The sequence below is a fragment of the Callithrix jacchus genome, chromosome 8 (assembly GCF_049354715.1).
Source record: "Callithrix jacchus isolate 240 chromosome 8, calJac240_pri, whole genome shotgun sequence".
NCBI lineage: Eukaryota > Metazoa > Chordata > Mammalia > Primates > Cebidae > Callithrix > Callithrix jacchus.
This window is the reverse complement of record NC_133509.1, coordinates 130,229,561-130,247,517: the sequence shown is the minus strand read 5'-3', so window position 1 is coordinate 130,247,517 and position 17,957 is coordinate 130,229,561. Positions and strand designations below refer to the sequence as shown.

The following is a 17,957-nucleotide window of genomic DNA, read 5'->3' as shown; positions in this document are numbered from 1 at the left end:
CCAAAGTGCTGGGATTACAGGCGTGAGCCACCGTGCCCGGCCCAATTGCCCTCATTTTTGCAGATGAGGGATCAGATCCAGAAAAACTATTTGGCAAAAGAGGAAACTGAGGCTCAGAACTGCCTGTGGCTTCCCAGCTAGTACATAATCCAGACTCATGATCTCAACTCCCCAGCCTAAACTCTTCTGTGATATGGTGTCTGGGCTTGGTGGAAAGGGGGTAAGACTTCCTTACAGTGAGGCTGGACCTCCGTGTGGCTGGGTACCAGCTAGATGCTCTGGTATCAGACATGCCAGGATAGCTGCATCGCTGTAGTCACACTGCCTCCAGAAATGTCTGCCCTTCCAGGCCAGTCATCAGTACCACCTTCTCCAAAGCAGTACTCGATTTCCCCAACCAGGAGTGTCCACCTCTGCTTTGAACTCCCACCACACTAGCTCAGGCTTTGCTAGGAGAATGATCACTTTCTGTCTTGTATTGAAGTGGCTTACCTGGGTTGGAATCTTTGCTCTTTCTCTCCCCACCCCGTGCCTAGCTCAGTGTTTTAAGTCTGAGAGTGGGTTCTCAGCAACATCATCAGGTATAAAATGAAAGAACTCTGGCCAGCCAAAGACAAAGCCTCGGGCTTCCAGAACCCCAGACTCTCCACTAGAAATGCAGGAGGTGCTTACCTGAAACAGCTGGAGAGGCAACAGGAGTCAGACGCTTGGTTCAGGCTCTGAGAGCTGCAGGGCTTGCGGGGCAAGAAGAGTGAGTGTAGGCTGACAATGGAGTCAGGGAAGGCTTCCTGGAGGAGGTAGGGCCTGAACTGCTCAGAATTCAGGTTGTATGGGAGGCTGCAGCCATTCTAGGAGGGTTCTGAGCCCCCTTAGTTCCTCTCTTTGCCTGGCAAACTCCTGCACATCAGTACTCTGCTGAGTATCACCTCCTCTGGGAAGCCTTCCTCGGTTCTTTCTGATCATGCTCCTACAGGCCTGTAGCTCCCTTCGAAATGTCCAAAACACTGCTGCAGGTAGTGCGGGGGGGTGTGCCCCACTGTTGTTGGTGAAGAGGGATCTTTGTGTAGAGGATCAAGCTGGCTGGGCCTGGGTTCTGCTGCATTGAGACTGGTCGATGGTGGAGAGCCAGCTAACTGGGAGGAGCTGCGTGGTCCAGGTGCGTGAGGCTGAGTGTGCGCCACAGTCAGGGGCAGAGGCTGCGGAGACGAAACAGACTACCGAGGCATGCAGGAGGTGGATATTACTCGGGCTTGAGTATCAAGACAGATGTGGGAGGTGAGAGAAGACCCAAAGCTGACCCCGAAACTCAGGGCCTCACCAGCACATTCCTGCCAGCTCATTCTGAGTTTGCTGCTTCCTCAGACACCTGCACAAAGGTGCAGCTTCCTAAGCAGTTGCAACAAGAACAGGTGTGCCCCGGCTCTGTCTCTTTCTGAGCTTTGTTCAACCCCATCTGGGATTCATAGAAGCCTTGTCGCCCACAGGCGGCCCTGATGGAAAGCTCCCGCCTGAAAGAGCCGCTGACCATGCTGCAGCTGAAGAAAGACCTCCTGATGGGGGTCTTTGGCCAGGAGAGGGCCACGGCACTCCTGGAGCAGGCGGCGGGTTCCGTGAGGGACAGAGACCTGCTGCATAACAGCCTTCTGCAGAGGAAAAGCAAACTGCAGGTATGCGTCCCCGGCGTCTGCTCGGGACTTGGCCTGGCCGCGGGGCTGGAGTAACCAATGGGGAGGCAGGTGGCCCTGTGTTCTAAGCTCAGCTCTGCCACTTGCCACTGTGTGGCCCTGGGTGTATTCCTTTGTCCTTGACAGTCTCAGGCTCCTCATGTGTAAACTGGGTAGGATTCCTGCATAGTCCCTTTAATCGTTTTCCTAACCACGTGTCTGCCTCCCAGCCCTGTCCCCAAACCCCCTGCATTCAAATTGAATCCCACCCAGTCTTCTGCAAAGAGCGACAGGAGGGTCAAATAAGAAAATGCCAATAAAAGCCCTTGTAAAATTTCAACTACCCTGGAGCTGGAAGCTCGTATTATTAGTGGCACCTTTCTGAATGACCACATGGCATCAGTGACATGTGGACAGCTTGTTCTTTGAGGTAACAAATGTTTGCTGAGCATCTAATGATGATGACAATAATAACTACAATCCATGGGGCACTGGCTATGGGCCAGACAGTTGCTAAGAGCTCCAGATCCTGGATCTTATCTAATCCACGTAAGAGCACTGTGAGGGAGGTACTGCTACTTTGCTTGTCTTAGACATGAGGAAACTGAAGCAGGATGGTCAAGAAAATGGCTCATGGTCCACAGTGGGTACAGCCGGGACCCAGCCCATGATTTCAGCTCCTGGGCAGGCAGCACTGAGGCTATGTCCCACTGTTGGTGACGGGGGACCATTGAGTAGAGGATCAAGTTTCTTCCATCTGCAGGGCCTGGTACAGTTCTAGGCCCTGGGGGGACAAAGAAATGAAGCGCAGGTCTTCACCCTCCAACACTCACAGCTTGCTGGTGGACACAGAAACACAGGCAATTACTAGAAGACACCCAGGTGCTGTTTTACAGCAAGAGTTGGCACACTGTCCGGGAAGGGCCAGATCGTGAAGGTTTTATAGTCTGCAGGGCAGGCGGTCTCTGTTGCAGCTCCTCAGCACCAGACACAGCTGTAAATGAATGGGCATGGCTGGGTTCCTATAAAACTTTATGGCTGAGTATGGTGGCTCATGCCTGTAATCCCAGCACTTTGGGAGACTGAGGCAGGTGGATCACAAGGTCAGGAGTTCAAGACCAGCCTGACCAACAGGTCAAAACCCCATCTCTACTAAAAATACAAAAATTAGCCCAGCGTGGTGGTATGTGCCTATAATCCCAGCTACTCAGGAAGCTGAGGCAGGAGAATCGCTTGAACCTGGGAGGTGGAGGTTGCAGTGAGCTGAGATCTTGCCACTGCACTCCAGCCTAAGTGACAGAGTGAGACTCCGTCTCAAAAAGAACAGAAAAAACCAAACTTCATTTACAAAAACAGGACTCTGATGGGATATTTGATCAGTGGGTGAGGGATGTCGATGGCCCTAGTTCTAGAGGGATGTGGCCAAAGTATTCTGCGAGGACACTATGGTGACTCTAAGGAGAGGCACCCAACTCCATCAGGGTTCAGGAAAGGCTTCCTGGAGGGGGTGGCACCTGAGTGAGTAGGACCTGGCCGAGATGATAAGCGGCCTGGCTGCATGGGTCAGGTCTCACAACACGGTGCCTGTGAGGAACCCTCTTAATGTGCATGCTGCCTGTCCTATGTCTCTGCAGAGCCTGCTCACTCAGCACAAAGACTTTGGGGCAGCTTTCGAGCCTCTGCAGAAGAAGCTCTTGGACCTCCAAGTCAGGGTCCAAGCTGAGAAGGGGCTTCAACGGGACCTTCCTGGAAAACAGGCCCAGCTCTCAAGGTTGCAGGTGAGGGGTCTGTCAGTCACTCCTGCCCGGGCTCTCAGCTGTACCTGGAAGCAGCTTCTTCCTCCAGCAGTAACCAGCAAAGCAACAGCTGCCATGAGCCAGAAATGTAGACCCTTGGTTGAGATTTGACCTTTCATCTCAACAGAACCTCTGCTTATTTATCTGATGGCTCCTGGCCTCAAACGGCTGAGTCTTGAGCTCAGCAAAATGACGAGCTGTCTTTTCGTTTACTCCTCAGTTCCAAAGTCTAACACTGGTATTTGTTTTTAGAATTGCTTCGCTAAGTATTCTTAATGAGTCCAGAGTTGTTCAGTTAAACCAACTTTGGGATTAAGAATAAATGTTCTGACCATCGATCATGGTTGGCTGGATAAGGAGCTTGCTGGTTTTCAAAATGCATGTGATACAATAGTTATCTTTTTAAAATCCAAGTACAGCTCACACATAAATTGAGAGTGTTCTCTAGAAGACATTAAAAATAGTGAATTTTAGGCCAGGTGTGGTGGCTCACGCCTATAATCCCAATAATTTGGGAGGCTGAGGGGGGTGGATCACGAGGTCAGGAGTTCAAGACCAGCCTGGCCAACATAGTGAAACCCCATCTCTACTAAAAAAAAAAAATATATATATATATATATATATATGTATACACGTATATATATATGTGTATATATATATACACACACACACACACACACACATATATAGCCAGGGTGTGGTGGCATGCATCTGTAATCCCAGCTACTTGGGAGGCTGAGGCAGGAGAATTGCTTGAACCCAGGAGGCAGAGGTTGCAGTGGGCCAAAATTGTGCCATTGCACTCCAGCCTGGGCAACTGTTCCAGACTCTGTCTCAAAAAGAAAAAAAAAAAAAATAGTGCATTTTAGGCTGGGAGGGGTGGCTCAACCCTGTAATCCCAGCACTTTAGGAGATGGGCAGATTACCTGAGTTTAGGAGTTTGAGACCAGCCTGGGCAACATGGTGAAACCCTGTCTCTTCTGAAAAAAAAAAAAAAAAACAAAAAAACAAAACAAAACAAAGAAAATGCAAAAAATTAGCCAGGCATGGTGGTGGGAGTCTGTAATCCCAGCTACTCGGGAGGCTGAGCCACAAGAATCGCTTGAACCCAGGAGGTAGAGGTTGCAGTGAGCCTAAATTGTGGCACTGCAATCCAAGTGTGGGTGAGATTGAGACTCTGTGTCAAAAAAAAGGGGGAAAAAACAGTGCATTTTGGGTTTTAAAACTAAAATTGGGACGTGCTTCTTCACAATGAGAGGTGGTCATCAAGGATGAGTCCCAATGTGAGTTTGCCCCTGGAGATGCCATCTGGACTGTAGCAGAGTTTATTTTCATGGTGTCCCCGAATATTTTTGTCTGATTTTTAAAATCTCTCCAGCCCTGAGAGATTTTACCAACCATGTCGTTAGTACGGCCGCTGGGGTGAAAGAGCCCCATTGCCCTGGGGAAGGCACCCCTCCCAGGCTCTCCCATTCAGAGGCCCTGCCCTGAACAGCCACCCCGAGGGAGGGAGAGGCAGGGAGATATGCTTACCTGTTCCCTTCTCTACGGCAGGGGCTTCAGGAAGAGGGGCTGGACCTGGGGGCACAGATGGAGGCTGTGAGCCCTCTTGTCCAGGAGAATCCCAACCACCAGCACAAAATGGACCAGCTCTCCTCCGACTTCCAGGCTCTGCAGAGGTCTCTGGAGGTAAGGGGCTGGCAGAAGGGACTGTGGTTAGACAGAGAACAGGCCCCTGTAATCCTACACACCTGGGGCCTTTCTCCCCCTTTCCTGCCTTCATTTCTTCTAACCTCTCTTTTTTCTTTCTCCCTTTTTTTCTTGATTTCCTCATTCATACAGCAGGTAAGGCCTGAGCACCTCCTGTATGCCAGGCAGTGTTCTAGGTAGACCCTAAGGATGGAGGTAGCAGAGCATTACAGCCCAGGCCCCTGCTCTCCTGGGAGTAACGCCCCAGTTGGGTAGATGGACAATTAATCAGCAGACAAACAAGTAAATGCACAATTACATATTGAGATTAGGGCCACGAGGCAAAAGAAGAGAGTGGCTGCTGGGAACCTCAGGCACCGTTCAGCCTGCACCAGGCCTGGAGGCCACAGAGCCTCATCGGCAGTGCCCTCTAGTGGCCACCGCAGCTCTTTCTAGGGCTTGCCAGGGATTGTATTGAGTCCTTCCAGCAGTGGGGATGGAACTGCAAGCTCCTTCAAAACTGGCCTGAGAACAAATGGAAATGCAGACTCAGGCCCCACCGTGACACTGATTCAGATGGAGCCCTGGGTCTGCCTTTGTCACAAGCCCTGAGGAATACAAAGCAGGGTCTCTGGCACTCACATCTCAAGAAAAGCCAGTGTGAGGCAGTGAGAGTTCTCCACCCTACCTGACTTTGCACGCCCTATTTTCATACCAAATATGCCTATCCTCCTCTTTACACTCCTGAAATTCAGAGGGAGTATAAGTTACCTGCCCAAGAAATAGAAAAGAGAAGTAAAAGGAAAGTAATTACAATACGATGTTGTCCTTCAGTATGTAAGTACTTCCAGGTGGCCCCACTCAAGACACAGGAGCTGGTCAGCACGTGCCCTCCCTGTGTGACAGCCGCAAATGCCGTGTCAAGTGGCGCAGCCATCAGAGCCTCTAGTGATGTGGTTTTCTGACACGTGAACAGCGCTTGATAGAACTTTGAACTCAACAGCAGTCTTCCATCTGCTTACACAAAGGGTGCAGCTCTAGAGAAGTCAGCGTGTTTGTCAAAACTGCAAAAGCCTCTTTGTGTTTGTGTATTGATTGGAGTGAGAGTCTGAGCTCAGGTCATGACAAACGGATTTCTTCCTGCTGTGGATATTAGGAGGACATGAGAAAATCATGTGGGATGTGAGCCCTATCCGCCTAGGGTGGAATGCGAGCACCCATCCCTCTCACTCTGTCTAGTATCACCCCCACCACCTCTACTGAAGCAATGGAAAACTCTCCCCACCCATATGTGGCACCACCTGTGGCGACCCATTGGTCTAAGTGAGGATCAATGTCTGGATGAATTCTTTTAATTACGTTTAATAAACTAGCAGTTCGTAGTTTCAAGGTCGAGGCCGTAGAGAAATAGGAAACACTGTCCTCACTTCTCAGTAGCCCAAAGAAAGTCATAGAAGCAGCAGAAGTCAGCTCTAACACCTCCATCCGAATGATGGGCTGGTTAATTGTTATAAGAAGCAGCATTAACCAAGCTTCACTAGGTGTTACAAAATGATATTCCAATTCTTATTGTCTTACATTCTTCTTTAAAGAGAAATTGCCCTTTTATTAATTTGGTACTCAGTGCCTGTGAATCTAATATGTCCTTCCCCACAGCGAGGTATTCTCCGTGTCTCCCTGGGGGGCACGTTTCCATGTTGGAGGTCACAGCTCTATGCATGGGAAGCCATTGGAGGCATTTGGTCTAATGTTGGCATACAGGGACCGGGAGGGGACAGTGGCAGGGACAACGCAGAGAGGTGGAGTTTTAGATAACTTCTCAGGCCCTCATTGATGGCTTATTGAGGACAGATGCAGCAGGCTCTCCAGCCCCTGGTATGGGCCTGGTATCTAGGGTCTCAGTGGAATGCAGAAGGCAGGGCCTACAGTGGTCCTGCAGAGAGCCATGATGACCTAATCTGGGGAACACAGCTGGAATGGGCAAGGCAGACCCTAGGGTCGGACTGGTTCATGGCAGGCTATGGAAAGAAAGCTCCAAGGGTCTCAGGCTGGCTGGCCAGGGGCCTAGAGAATGGCTGCCCTTCTGGGTGGTGTCCACCTTCCCTGGAGACAGAGCTGAGCAACAGATTGGCCCAGGAAGCAGTACCCAGGGAGAGAGAAAAAGAAAGACTGAACGTGAACACCTGAGTGTGCAGCTCGATTAGTTTTTTTAAAAATTAAATGCATCTGTGTCACCAGCACCCAGATAAAGTACAGAGTATCACCAGCCTCACAGAGCCCCTGTGCCCCTGCAGTCATGCCCAGCTCACCGTTCCTGACCCTCAAGGGCAGCTCTGACTTCAGGCTTGCGCAACAGAGCTGGGGTTGCCTGATGTTATCCTTCATGTAAATGGAACTGGACAGATTGTTTTCTTTTGTGCCTGGCCCTTAGCTCTCCACATGATGGTTATAAATTCATCTACTATGTTGCATGTGGATGTAGGCTGTTCATTCCTGCCGCTGTAAAGCATTCCATGTGTGAATATACCACCGGGTATTTATTCATCTACTCTCAGTGGGCACTTGGATAGGTTCCAGCTTGTGGCTGTCACATGTGTGGCCTTGGGTGAGGATGTGTTCCCATTTCCAGGGAATACACCGGGAGTGGAATGGTGGGCCGTCAGCTGCAGCCACGTTCCATGTGGGTAGACTCTGACCCATGGTCTCCACAAGTGGTTGGGCCAATCTACACTTGGGTCAGTGGCGGACAAGAGATCGATTTCCTACCGTCACCTAGACTTGGTCGTTTTCCTAAAAAGACAGGCTTTAAACCGGAGTTGATCATCCCGGGGTCAATTCCTTGTGCTGCGCGGAGGGAGGGGCCAGCCCAGCCTCTTGTGGTGCTACTTGGTGGGAAGCCCTGGGGTCCGGCAGGGTGGAGGTGGTGCCGGGGGTCTCCCCCTCGGCCACCACTCAGGATGCCCTGGGCTCCCCGGGCTGTGCTGCAGGACCTTGTGGACAGGTGCCAGCAGAGTGTGCAGGAGCACTGCACCTTCAGCCACCAGCTGCTGGAGCTACGGCAGTGGATTGCTGTGACCACACAAAAGCTGGAGGCACACCAAGGAGACGTGGGCCCAGGCACTGCCGAGTCCCAAGAGGCGGAGTTTGAGGTAAGGTGGTGGTTCCCTCCCCAACTTCCCAACAAAGCCGCCTTGATGGGCCAACGTACCCACACTCAGGAGCAGAAACCTCCCTCCACCTTCACTGTGTGTCCATGTGTCCTTCAGAGGCTGGCGGCAGAATTCCCGGAGAAGGAGGCCCACCTGTCCCTGGTGGAAGCGCAGGGCTGGCTGGTGATGGAGAAGTCTTCCCCAGAGGGTGCTGGCGTGGTGCGGGCAGAGCTCAGGGAGCTGGCAGCGTCATGGCGGGCCTTGAGGCTGCTGGAAGAAAGTCTGTTGAGGTGAGAGTGCCTCCTGGGCTCTGAGCCTTGTCTGGGACACCACCCCTTCCCACTCAGGGGCACTCAGGTGCTCGTAGAGCAGATGGCCAGGGCACTGCCCAGCGTGGAGACAGAGGCCTTAGGCACCTTCACACTGTGGCCCAGTTGGCTGTTCTAGAAGGAGCGGGAGGAGTCAGGAAATGTCCCCATCTTGGTAGTTATCCTCCATCAACACTGGCTTGAGCCTCAGTTTCCCCATCTGCATCCATGGGCATATGCACCTTCATGACAGGTTACTGTGAGTTTAAAGTCAGAAACTGGATGTGAGCATGCCTTGGGAACATTCTGACAAACTTCTGTGGGAGGCACTGACTCGTCAACCGTGGTTCCACAATTCCATTGCTTTTCCCATGTCCTGGTGGGTCCCCATCACATCTCCACATTGATTGGGCTGAGTTTGTCTTCTCAACCTCATCAGAAACTGGCATCTGCAGAGGATTGAAGTGGATTCGGGGAAGAAAATGGTTTTCACCAACAACATCCCAAAGTCAGGGTTTCTCATCAACCCCGTGAATCCGATTCCCAGGCGTCATCGACAGGTGAGTCTGTCTAGCAGGCCTTTAGGGGAAGAGGCCAGGCCCCAGGTCAAGAGATCGGTAGGGGTCTCCAGCACAGGCCCCTACCTGTCTGGGGCAACATGCTCAGCTCTGAGGACTTGGCTACATCCTGTCTTATTTGAGCTTGCCCCAGCTGTGGCCCAAAGAGCAATTGATCCTACTCCACAGAGGACCTCAGTGATCCCAGAATCTGCAAAGCCAGACTGCCAGGGCAGGTCACGGATGTCCTTTAGCCAAACAGATACGTCTGTGAGCCACGAGCAGCAGCTCCTTCAAGGAAGAGAGTGTTAGGGCTGAACACTTCCTGCTGGCCCCAGATCGGACACTGAAACCACACAAGATGGGGATATTTTTGTGCCATGTTTCATCCATCCCTCACTGCCTTTCAACAAACTTGAGCTTTGTTGCAAAGAAAGTTATCCCTTGTTGTTCAAGTACATCATATCATTCGTTTTCCCATTCATTCTTTCATTCACTCATCCATTTGCTGAGTGCTACTGTATTCCAACGACTGTGCTCAGAGCCGTGAGTAACACTGCCGACCCTCAGAGAACTCCGAGTCCAGTGCAGAGTTTTTCAGCTGGCAACCAGCCTTGTATTAAAATGCAGGTTCTGGGCTAAGTGCAGTGAGCTATACCTACAATCCCAGAACTTTGGGAGGCCAAGACAGGAGGATTGCTTGAGGTCAGGAGTTTGAGACCAGTCTGGGCAACATAGCAAGACCCTATCTCTATAAAAAATTTTTAAAAGATTAGTTGGACATAGTGGTGTGCACATGTAGTAGTCCCAGCTACTCAGGGGCCTGAGGTGGGAGGATCACTTGAGCCCAGGAGTTTGAGTGTGTAGGGAGCTGTGATTGTGGCACTGCACTCTAGCCTGGGTGACAAAAACAAGACCCCATTTCAATCAATCAATCAATCAAAAATAAAATGCAGACTCTGAGTCAGTAGATCTTACTGGGGCCCACAGTTCGATTTCTGCATTTCTAACAAGCTCTCGGGCTATGCCCGTGGTGCTGGGCCTGGGAGACACTCACCTCTGTGAGCCACTAGCAGTCTCACCTGCAAGGAAGAGAGCATCAGGGCTGAACACTTCCTGCTGCTCCCAGAGTGGAAACTAAAATCATACCAGATAAGTGTATATTTGTGCCATGGTTGTATTTTATAAAAAAAAAAAAAAAGAAAGAAAGAAAAAGAAAAGAAGTAACTACATTGTCCTCCCCCGCCATGACTTCCCCTTACTGCCTTTTAACAAACAGCTTTGTTGAAAAGAAGCAAGGGAGTGGCATCCACGGGCAGTTAAATAAGGGTTTACAAAAAAAGTGGCAGACCTTGGCAGACAGGCTGAGGCTACAGGAGCCTGCAGCAGGTCCCAGGTCTGGGACAGGGAAGCCCTCCTGGAAGATCTGAGATGTCAGCTGAATTTTCAAGGCTGAGTGGCAGTGAGGAGAGGAGGGAGGGAGGCGTGTTCCCAGCAGAGGAGACAGTGTGTGTGAAGAGCGGAGGCAGAAAGAGTGCCAGTTTGAGGGGCCAAGACACATCTGCAGGCCCGGGCTCAGAGGACAGGGAAGGCAGCACTCGCAGTGGAACCAAGACTCCCAGGTCACGGTGGGGAGGAGTGAGAGGCACCAGCGCATATAAGCAAAAACTTAGCTGAATGGGCTTACGTAGTAGACAGATCGCTGGGACTATGGAGCCCCGAGGTGGCAAGCACGGGAGAGGGTGACTACTTGTATAGCTATCCTGGTAAGGGACGGTGGTGGTTTCCATCCCCTCTCAGGGGAACAGAGAGGACATAATGAGGAATGTTCTTGGTCCCTAAATGTGGCCGTGTTGAGTAGAGATCCTTTGTTCATCCCCCAGGCCTCTCCTGTCACCTTTTAGGCATCTTGTCCCCGTCCCTGCCCCTCTGCCTCAGGTGGAATTCCCAGGACACACAACCAGGGGCCTGTTTTACCTCTGACGCTTTGGCCGTGTGTGATCCTATAGGTAGATCTTCTCCAGGAAGAAGGGAGCCATGAAGATTTCTCCCAGCTCCTGACGAACTTTGAGCAGTGGTTGCAGGTGGAAAATTCGAAGCTTGTTAGAATCATTGCAATGAGAATTTCTACAGCTGAAGACTTGAGGACCAGAGAAGCCAAGCTGCAGGTCTGTTCCCCAGGAGAGGCCCCTCATCCATAGGGCTTGCACCCACAGATGCTTTGCCACCAGGGGGATCTTCAAAAGAAGGAGCACGCCCACAGTGTGTGAGCTGTTCTCCTTTGTGTATAGATAATGGCTTTTACACCTTTTTGGTTCAAAGATTTTAGAACTTTTTCTGGCATTCATGCACATATTCAGCATGCTTATGTATTCCCCGACTAGGAAAATATCACCACGCATCACTTGACTCCTGTGTCACTTAGCTATTGCTGTGTGACAAACCATCCCAACAGTTTGTAGCTGAAAACAACAACCACTTATTTAATCCGTGGTTCAGAAGCGTGGCAAGTTAGGCTGAACTCAGCCAGGCAGTGCTTCCAGTCTGTCTGCTGTCAGTGGTCAGTCATTCAGGTGTCTCTAATTCTGGGGGCTAGCAGGCTATTAGAGATGAGAATGCCATGGACTCCACATCTCTCACACTCCTGTGGCACAGCCTGGACTTCTCATAGCAGAGGCAGGGCAGAAGAGAGTAGTACCAGCAGGCAAGGACTTTTGAGGTCAAGACTGGGAGCCAGCATAACATTAATTGCCCTGCATTCTGTTTGCCAAAACCAGCCTAGATCCAAGGAAAGGACAAAGAGACTCCCACCATTTGATGGAAGGGACTGCAAAGTCATATTGCAGTGGGTGTGGATGTGGCTGGGGGGTGGGAGATGGGGGAAGTCACAGCCATTTCTGCAAATGAATTACCACTTCTCTTCTGTCTTCTTCACTCCCACATCTAATTGGTTGCCAAAACTCCTCGATTCCACCTCCTAGACATTCTGTGTTTCTCTTCCCTTGCACTATTACTGTCTTAATTCAGGCACTTACCATTTTTGGCCCTGACTATGGCTATAGCCTCCCAGCTTATCCTCCCTTCTTCCTGTTGGGTCCCCATCTAGGTCATGGCTCATTCTGCTGCCAGAATGAGAAATATGACCTTGTCCTGCCCCTAAGGAAAACCTTTTACTATAGAGTTTAACCCCTGAGTTTATTACTCAAGGCCTTTCTCAACCAGGCCCTAGCTTACCTCTGTTTCCCTATTTTTCTGAAATTTTACCATGATATGTTTAGGTTTAAATTTATTTTTATTTATCTGGCTTGGGATTTATTTTAATTCCTGAATTTGGTCTAGGATCTTTCTGAAAAACTCTTTAACATTATTTTTGTTTTTTTTTTCTCTTAACTCCCAAACTTGTTATTTGAATTTGTTTTTACTAATAATATTTCTTAAAATATTATCTCTGCCTTGTTCCCTTTCTCCTCACCTACTGTGATCTCATTTAAACATGTTACTACTTCTCACTGTGTGATTTAGGTCTCTTACCCTCTTTTGTGTATTTTTCATCCTTTTCTCTCTTCATGTTGCATTCTGGATAGTTTTTCTGATCCATCTTCCAGTTTACTAATTTTCTCTTTAGCTGTGTCTCATCTTCTGTTACACATATCTATTGAGTTCTTAACTTTTGTTGTTGCAGTTATCAGTTCTAGAACTTCTATTTGGTCCTTTTAATAATTGACTGTATCACTTTCCTTATCTTTATTCTTTTTCTTGTTTTATAGTTCCTATCTTAACTGAAACTCTGTCATTTTTCATATCTTCCAGAAGCTTGCTAAAATTTTTAAGCCCATCTTTTAATTCTTTAAACTAGTAAACATAGCTTTTTACAGATTGTGTCTAATAATTCCAAGATCTCAAGGCATTTTAGTAATGTTTCTGTTGTATATTATTTCTGCCTGTTCTTATTCTTGGTTTCCTGTGTCTTTGTGTGGCTGCTTTGTGTGCTAGACATTGTATCTGCCAAAATATGAATAACAGTTATTTAAGATTTAGGATAATCTTCTCTTCCAGAGATGATTTTGTTTTCTTCTGCAGGCAAGTGGGGGCCTTCCATTTTGGGGCCACTAAATCCAAGTTCAAGGCTTGAGTCTCCCTGGTCTACTAAGATGACTTTGAACTGGGCTGCAAGTCCACACAAGGTTCAGGTTTACTTCTGGCCCATTTTTATAGGGTGAAGGCATTAGGAGCTTGGTGAAAGGGCAAATGAATCCTATCAGAATCTCCGCCGCTGTAGGGCTAGACTTTGATCTGTGTCTCCCTGGCCCAGTGAGGCTGCCAAAAGCAAAGTGTTTTACAGCTATTCCTTCCAAATTGGCAAATATTCTATGGGCAAAAACAGGTCTGAACACAGCGCTGACTTCCCTGGGTTTTCATGCTTTCCCAAGTTGTGGCCTCGTGTGCCTCACACTCTTTTGTTAATCCTTTCATGCCTTTAAAATGCTTTAAATATTTTGTCCTCAGTGAGAGGTTTGGTCCCAATGATCCAGTTGGCCATTACCCGGAAGCCCTCCTTGCTTGCCTCTCCCATCTCCTTTCATTCCTTCTACCCGACCCCACCCAACTCCAGCATGTCAGAAATGACTTTCTGTTCCTCAAGTCAAACCCCCTTGCTTTTGTACAGCATACGTTCCAGCGGGCTCTGAGAAGCTAAGCAAGGTGTCCCATGTTACGTGCTAGTAGGATGGGGCAGAGTCAGGATCCAAAGCCAGGACTTAAACCTGGGCTCCTGGATTTCTAGCCCCGCTCCTACTGCCCCATCACACCACCTCTTAGGAGTCCTGAGAATAAAAGTTTCTGTCTCAAGGGAACACAGGACTTATATTTCATGAGAAAATCTGCACATTCCAACACCACTCTGCCAGGCTCAAAATGCCAACTGAAAGACATGTTCACAATGACAGCTTTTAGGATGATGCTACCTCTAGTCAAGCCCTCTGGAGGACTTGGTCCTGGATGTCAGAGTTGGAAGTAACCACTGGGGGTCTTCAGCCCAGCCACCTGTTCCATGCAGGAGGCCAACCTGTAACATTCCCGAGAGCAAGTGCTGGGCCTTGGCTTGAATTGCACAGATGGGAGTCCCACTTTATAGGTTCTGTCTGCCTCCCCCCTGCCCACCTGTCTGTCGAGTGAAATTAGGTGGACCCATCCTTACCACCCAGGTGAGGCTGTCTGGGCCATTTGGAAGCCATACCATGACACTGCTATTTCCCCCCAGGAGCTGGAGGCTCGGGTGCCAGAAGGTCAGCATCTCTTTGAGAACCTCCTTCGTCTTGGGCCAGCAAGGGGGACCTCGGATGAGCTGGAAGACCTGCGCTACCAGTGGATGCTGTACAAGTCCAAGCTCAAGGACTCCAGCCACCTGCTGGTAGGTGCCGAGGATGTGCAGGTCCTGGGATCTAGGACAGGACTATAACTGGGTCTAGATTCCCCTGGGGGTATGTGTTCAGCCTGTGTTCACCCTGCCCTGTGCATTCACACACCACACAGGGGACAGGAACACTCGCGGGTCCTGGGAACTTGACTCACATGACGCTATTTGGCCATCCAACACCTTGTGAGGCTGGAGTCCTAGTGAGGTGGTTAATGTGTAAGGAGTGCTTCCTACCGCCCAAGCCGAGGGCTGTGCGTGCACTCTCCCATGCAGGCTGTACGGCTCCCCTCTGCTAAAGTCATTGTATCTCCAGCCTCCAGAGGGGGAGCAGAGACTCCAAGCAGCGAAAACATTTGCCCAAGACCACATGAGTGGTCAGTGGCAGAGCCAGCCTGCAAACACACCCTTGTGTTGTAGGTGTGACCTGGGGAAGCACTGGCGTGGCATCAGGAGCCCTCGGGTCCAACCCCGTGTCTCTAATTTGCCCTGTTTCTCCGTTGAGCAAGCACCTCCTTTTGGGGGGACCCTGTGTCTCCTCACACAAAATAATAATAATAATAATAATAGCAAAACTAGTAATGATCATAACCTTTGCTCAATGCCCTGTCCTCATAGCAGGCCTTTAAATAAGGAGGTGCTGTAATATGCTCTGTGAACCAACGAGGAAACTGAGGCACAGAGGTTACATTTCCCTAAATCTGAAGAAGGTGGTGAGATGGCCCCCAAAGGCCCTTTCAGCCTCAGACCCCAGTCCCAAGCTGGGAGCCCCAGGCTTTCCTGGCCCCAGAGCAGCCAGGATGGCCACTAGGTGTCAGCCCAGCCCAAGCCGGGTCGACCATGGCCCCAGCCGGCCTTGGCCAAGGCCTTCCCAGACAGAATCCCAGCTGGGCCTGAAGTGTGTTAAAAAGCTCATTAAATCGAATCACCTGCTGGCTCAGGCTGTCCAGATGACCAGAAGTTTTAAAGAAACACTCCCCTGACAAAATGAATATTCCATTACAGGCTCTATTGGGATTTAAGTTTCACTCACTTAACTTACTTTTTTTCCCCCTTTTTCCTCTCCTTCCTTGAAATAACAGACACAAAGTTCTCCAGGGGAGCCAACTGGATTCCAAAAGGTACAGTGTCTGCCATGTGCTCCACACGGCTAGCGGGCAGAGTGCCTGGAGGGTTGGTGGGCCCGTGACACTGGGGCAGGACCCATGGGCTTTCTGGAAGTTTCCAAGAAGACCAAGGAACATTTATGGGGAATCAGCTCTGGGCTGCACTGTGCTGGGCCCCAGGATTCTTGCTCTCAAGAAACCCCAGGGTCGGGGGTAAGCTGACAGGGTGTGACAAGCACATAACAGAGAGGGGGTCTTGGAGATCGCCTCCCAAATCAGGTCATGCTGGGGAGTGGGCAAAGATGCTACCAATGATTACTCTGTGACAACAGGTATGAACCAGGACTGTCCCAGGAAACCTAGGTTGTTGCGGGCAAACTGGACAGTGTGGCCACCTGTCGATGGAGGGTATGCGGGGCTCAGTAGGGACAGGAGAGGGAGGCGTTTTGCCTTTGAGTTCCACTAGGCAGGAGTTTCCACTTACCCCACTGAGCCATGCTCAGAGCCGGTCCCAGGGTCTTTGCAGGCTAAAGCAATAACGATAAGAGCAGTCATGATAACAGTGAGTAATAGTTATGATTGTCACTTGAGATGCTGTGTATTGGCCATCCATGGGGTGTGGCAGGAACTCTGCAAACGGTTGTGGTTAAGGCCTCCTGTAACTCTCCCAGTGACACCCAGGAGGCAGCATAATCTCAACTTTCAGCACAAGGAAACAGAAGGGGCAAGCCTGAAGAATGCTCGGTTCTCCTACTAGGCATTGGCCCATAATGACACGGGCATCTGGCATGCTCTGGTCCAAGGAGCTCCAATGTCCTCGAGATCTCTCATTCTTTGGAATCCACGATTTCTTCTTGGCCTCCAGCTGGTGGCATAAGTAACATCTACAGGAGAGTGAGTGACCCATGGACTGGTCACAAGACTAAGGCCAGGCTCTGGGCCTAACACCAACTGGTTTGTGGCCTTGAGGGAGTTGTTTGGCGTCTTGGGGCTCACTATCCCCATCTATAAAATAGAACTTGATTTTTTGTTTGTTTGTTTCTGTTTTGAGATGGAGTCTTGCTCTATCACAAGGCTGGAGTGCAGTGGTGCAATCTCAGCCCACTGCAGCGTCCACCTCCCTGGCTCAAGCTATTCTCCTGTCTCAGCCTCCCAAGTAGCTGCAATTATAGGCATATGCCATGACACCCAGCTAACTGTTTTGCATTTTTAGTAGAGACAGGGTTTGCCATCTTGGCCAGATTGGCCTCGAACTCCTGACCTCAGGTGATCCACCCTCCTTGGCCTCCCAAAGTGCTGGGATTATAAGCAAGAGCTACTGCACCTGGCCTAAAATGGAGCTATTAATGGCAACCTCACTTACTTGATGAACTTACTCTGAAGATGGTGTGAACTGTTGTATATGAAAGTAGAAGTGCTTGTGATCACTTAAGCCCTGCCCACAACCCCCAGTTTAGAATAACAAATAGACTTCTCTTGAAATAGGGAAAATCATCAGGAAAGGACAGGTGGTCCACACAGGCTGGGTACTGGTGGGAGATGCGGAACCCGGGACCTGGCGTCTAGACCAACTCTAACTCCTGCACTTCAAACCTCTCTGGTTGGACGCCACCACCTTCGCAGCCCCCAGGCCAGGATCCATGTGAGCATCAAGTTTGGGTCCACTGGTGTCTAGCCATGGTGCCTAGCACATAGTAAATGCTCACTAAATGTTTTTGAGGCTCTGTTTTAGGCACTGGGATACGTCAGTGAACAGAAGAGCCCCCACCTGTCCTGAAGACTGTCCATGCTGCTTGGGTGGAGAGGGGCATGGGGCCAGAGCACGCATGTCCAGCTGATGTTGCTTAGTAGCTAGCACAGTGGAAATCTCTGGTCAGAGAGCTCTGAAGGTCAGAGCACTTGGGATCTGTGTAGCCCTGAGGTGCATCTTGTCTATGGCCAGAAGATGTTGGGTGCAGCTTGGTGGGGTATGTAAAGCAGGAAAGCCCTAAATGACTGATGAATTTGCTTACTTGGGCTGTGTTTAAAACAACTGGGTGTGTACAAATCTGACTTTGGTGCTTACTGGCTTTTGAGCTAACAGACCTCCTTCCACATGAAGAAGTAAACAACGTGGGGCCAACACACAGAGACCATTGGTGGCTCCTTCATAAGACAGCTTGTCAAAACGTAGATTGCTGGGCCCCGTCTCTGGAGTTTTCAAGTCATTAGGTTTAGAGCAGCCCATGAATCTGCATTTCCGACACGATCCCAAGTGATACTGCTGCTGACCCGG

General features: G+C 50.0%; 1 protein-coding gene across 11 annotated transcripts in view; it reads left to right on the top strand.

Moving 5' to 3' along the window:
* SYNE3 (spectrin repeat containing nuclear envelope family member 3) overlaps positions 1 to 17,957 on the top strand; it is a 118,310-nt gene that overhangs the window by 89,706 nt on the left and 10,647 nt on the right. For all 11 annotated transcript variants that reach the window (XM_078335707.1, XM_078335705.1, XM_078335704.1 and 8 more), the window contains 9 exons: positions 1,485 to 1,667; positions 3,299 to 3,442; positions 5,015 to 5,149; positions 8,137 to 8,298; positions 8,416 to 8,588; positions 9,046 to 9,166; positions 11,173 to 11,331; positions 14,424 to 14,573; positions 15,659 to 15,697. In XM_078335707.1, coding sequence (XP_078191833.1) covers positions 1,485 to 1,667; positions 3,299 to 3,442; positions 5,015 to 5,149; positions 8,137 to 8,298; positions 8,416 to 8,588; positions 9,046 to 9,166; positions 11,173 to 11,331; positions 14,424 to 14,573; positions 15,659 to 15,697 — 1,266 coding nt within the window. The remainder of the gene's footprint in view (positions 1 to 1,484; positions 1,668 to 3,298; positions 3,443 to 5,014; positions 5,150 to 8,136; positions 8,299 to 8,415; positions 8,589 to 9,045; positions 9,167 to 11,172; positions 11,332 to 14,423; positions 14,574 to 15,658; positions 15,698 to 17,957) is intronic.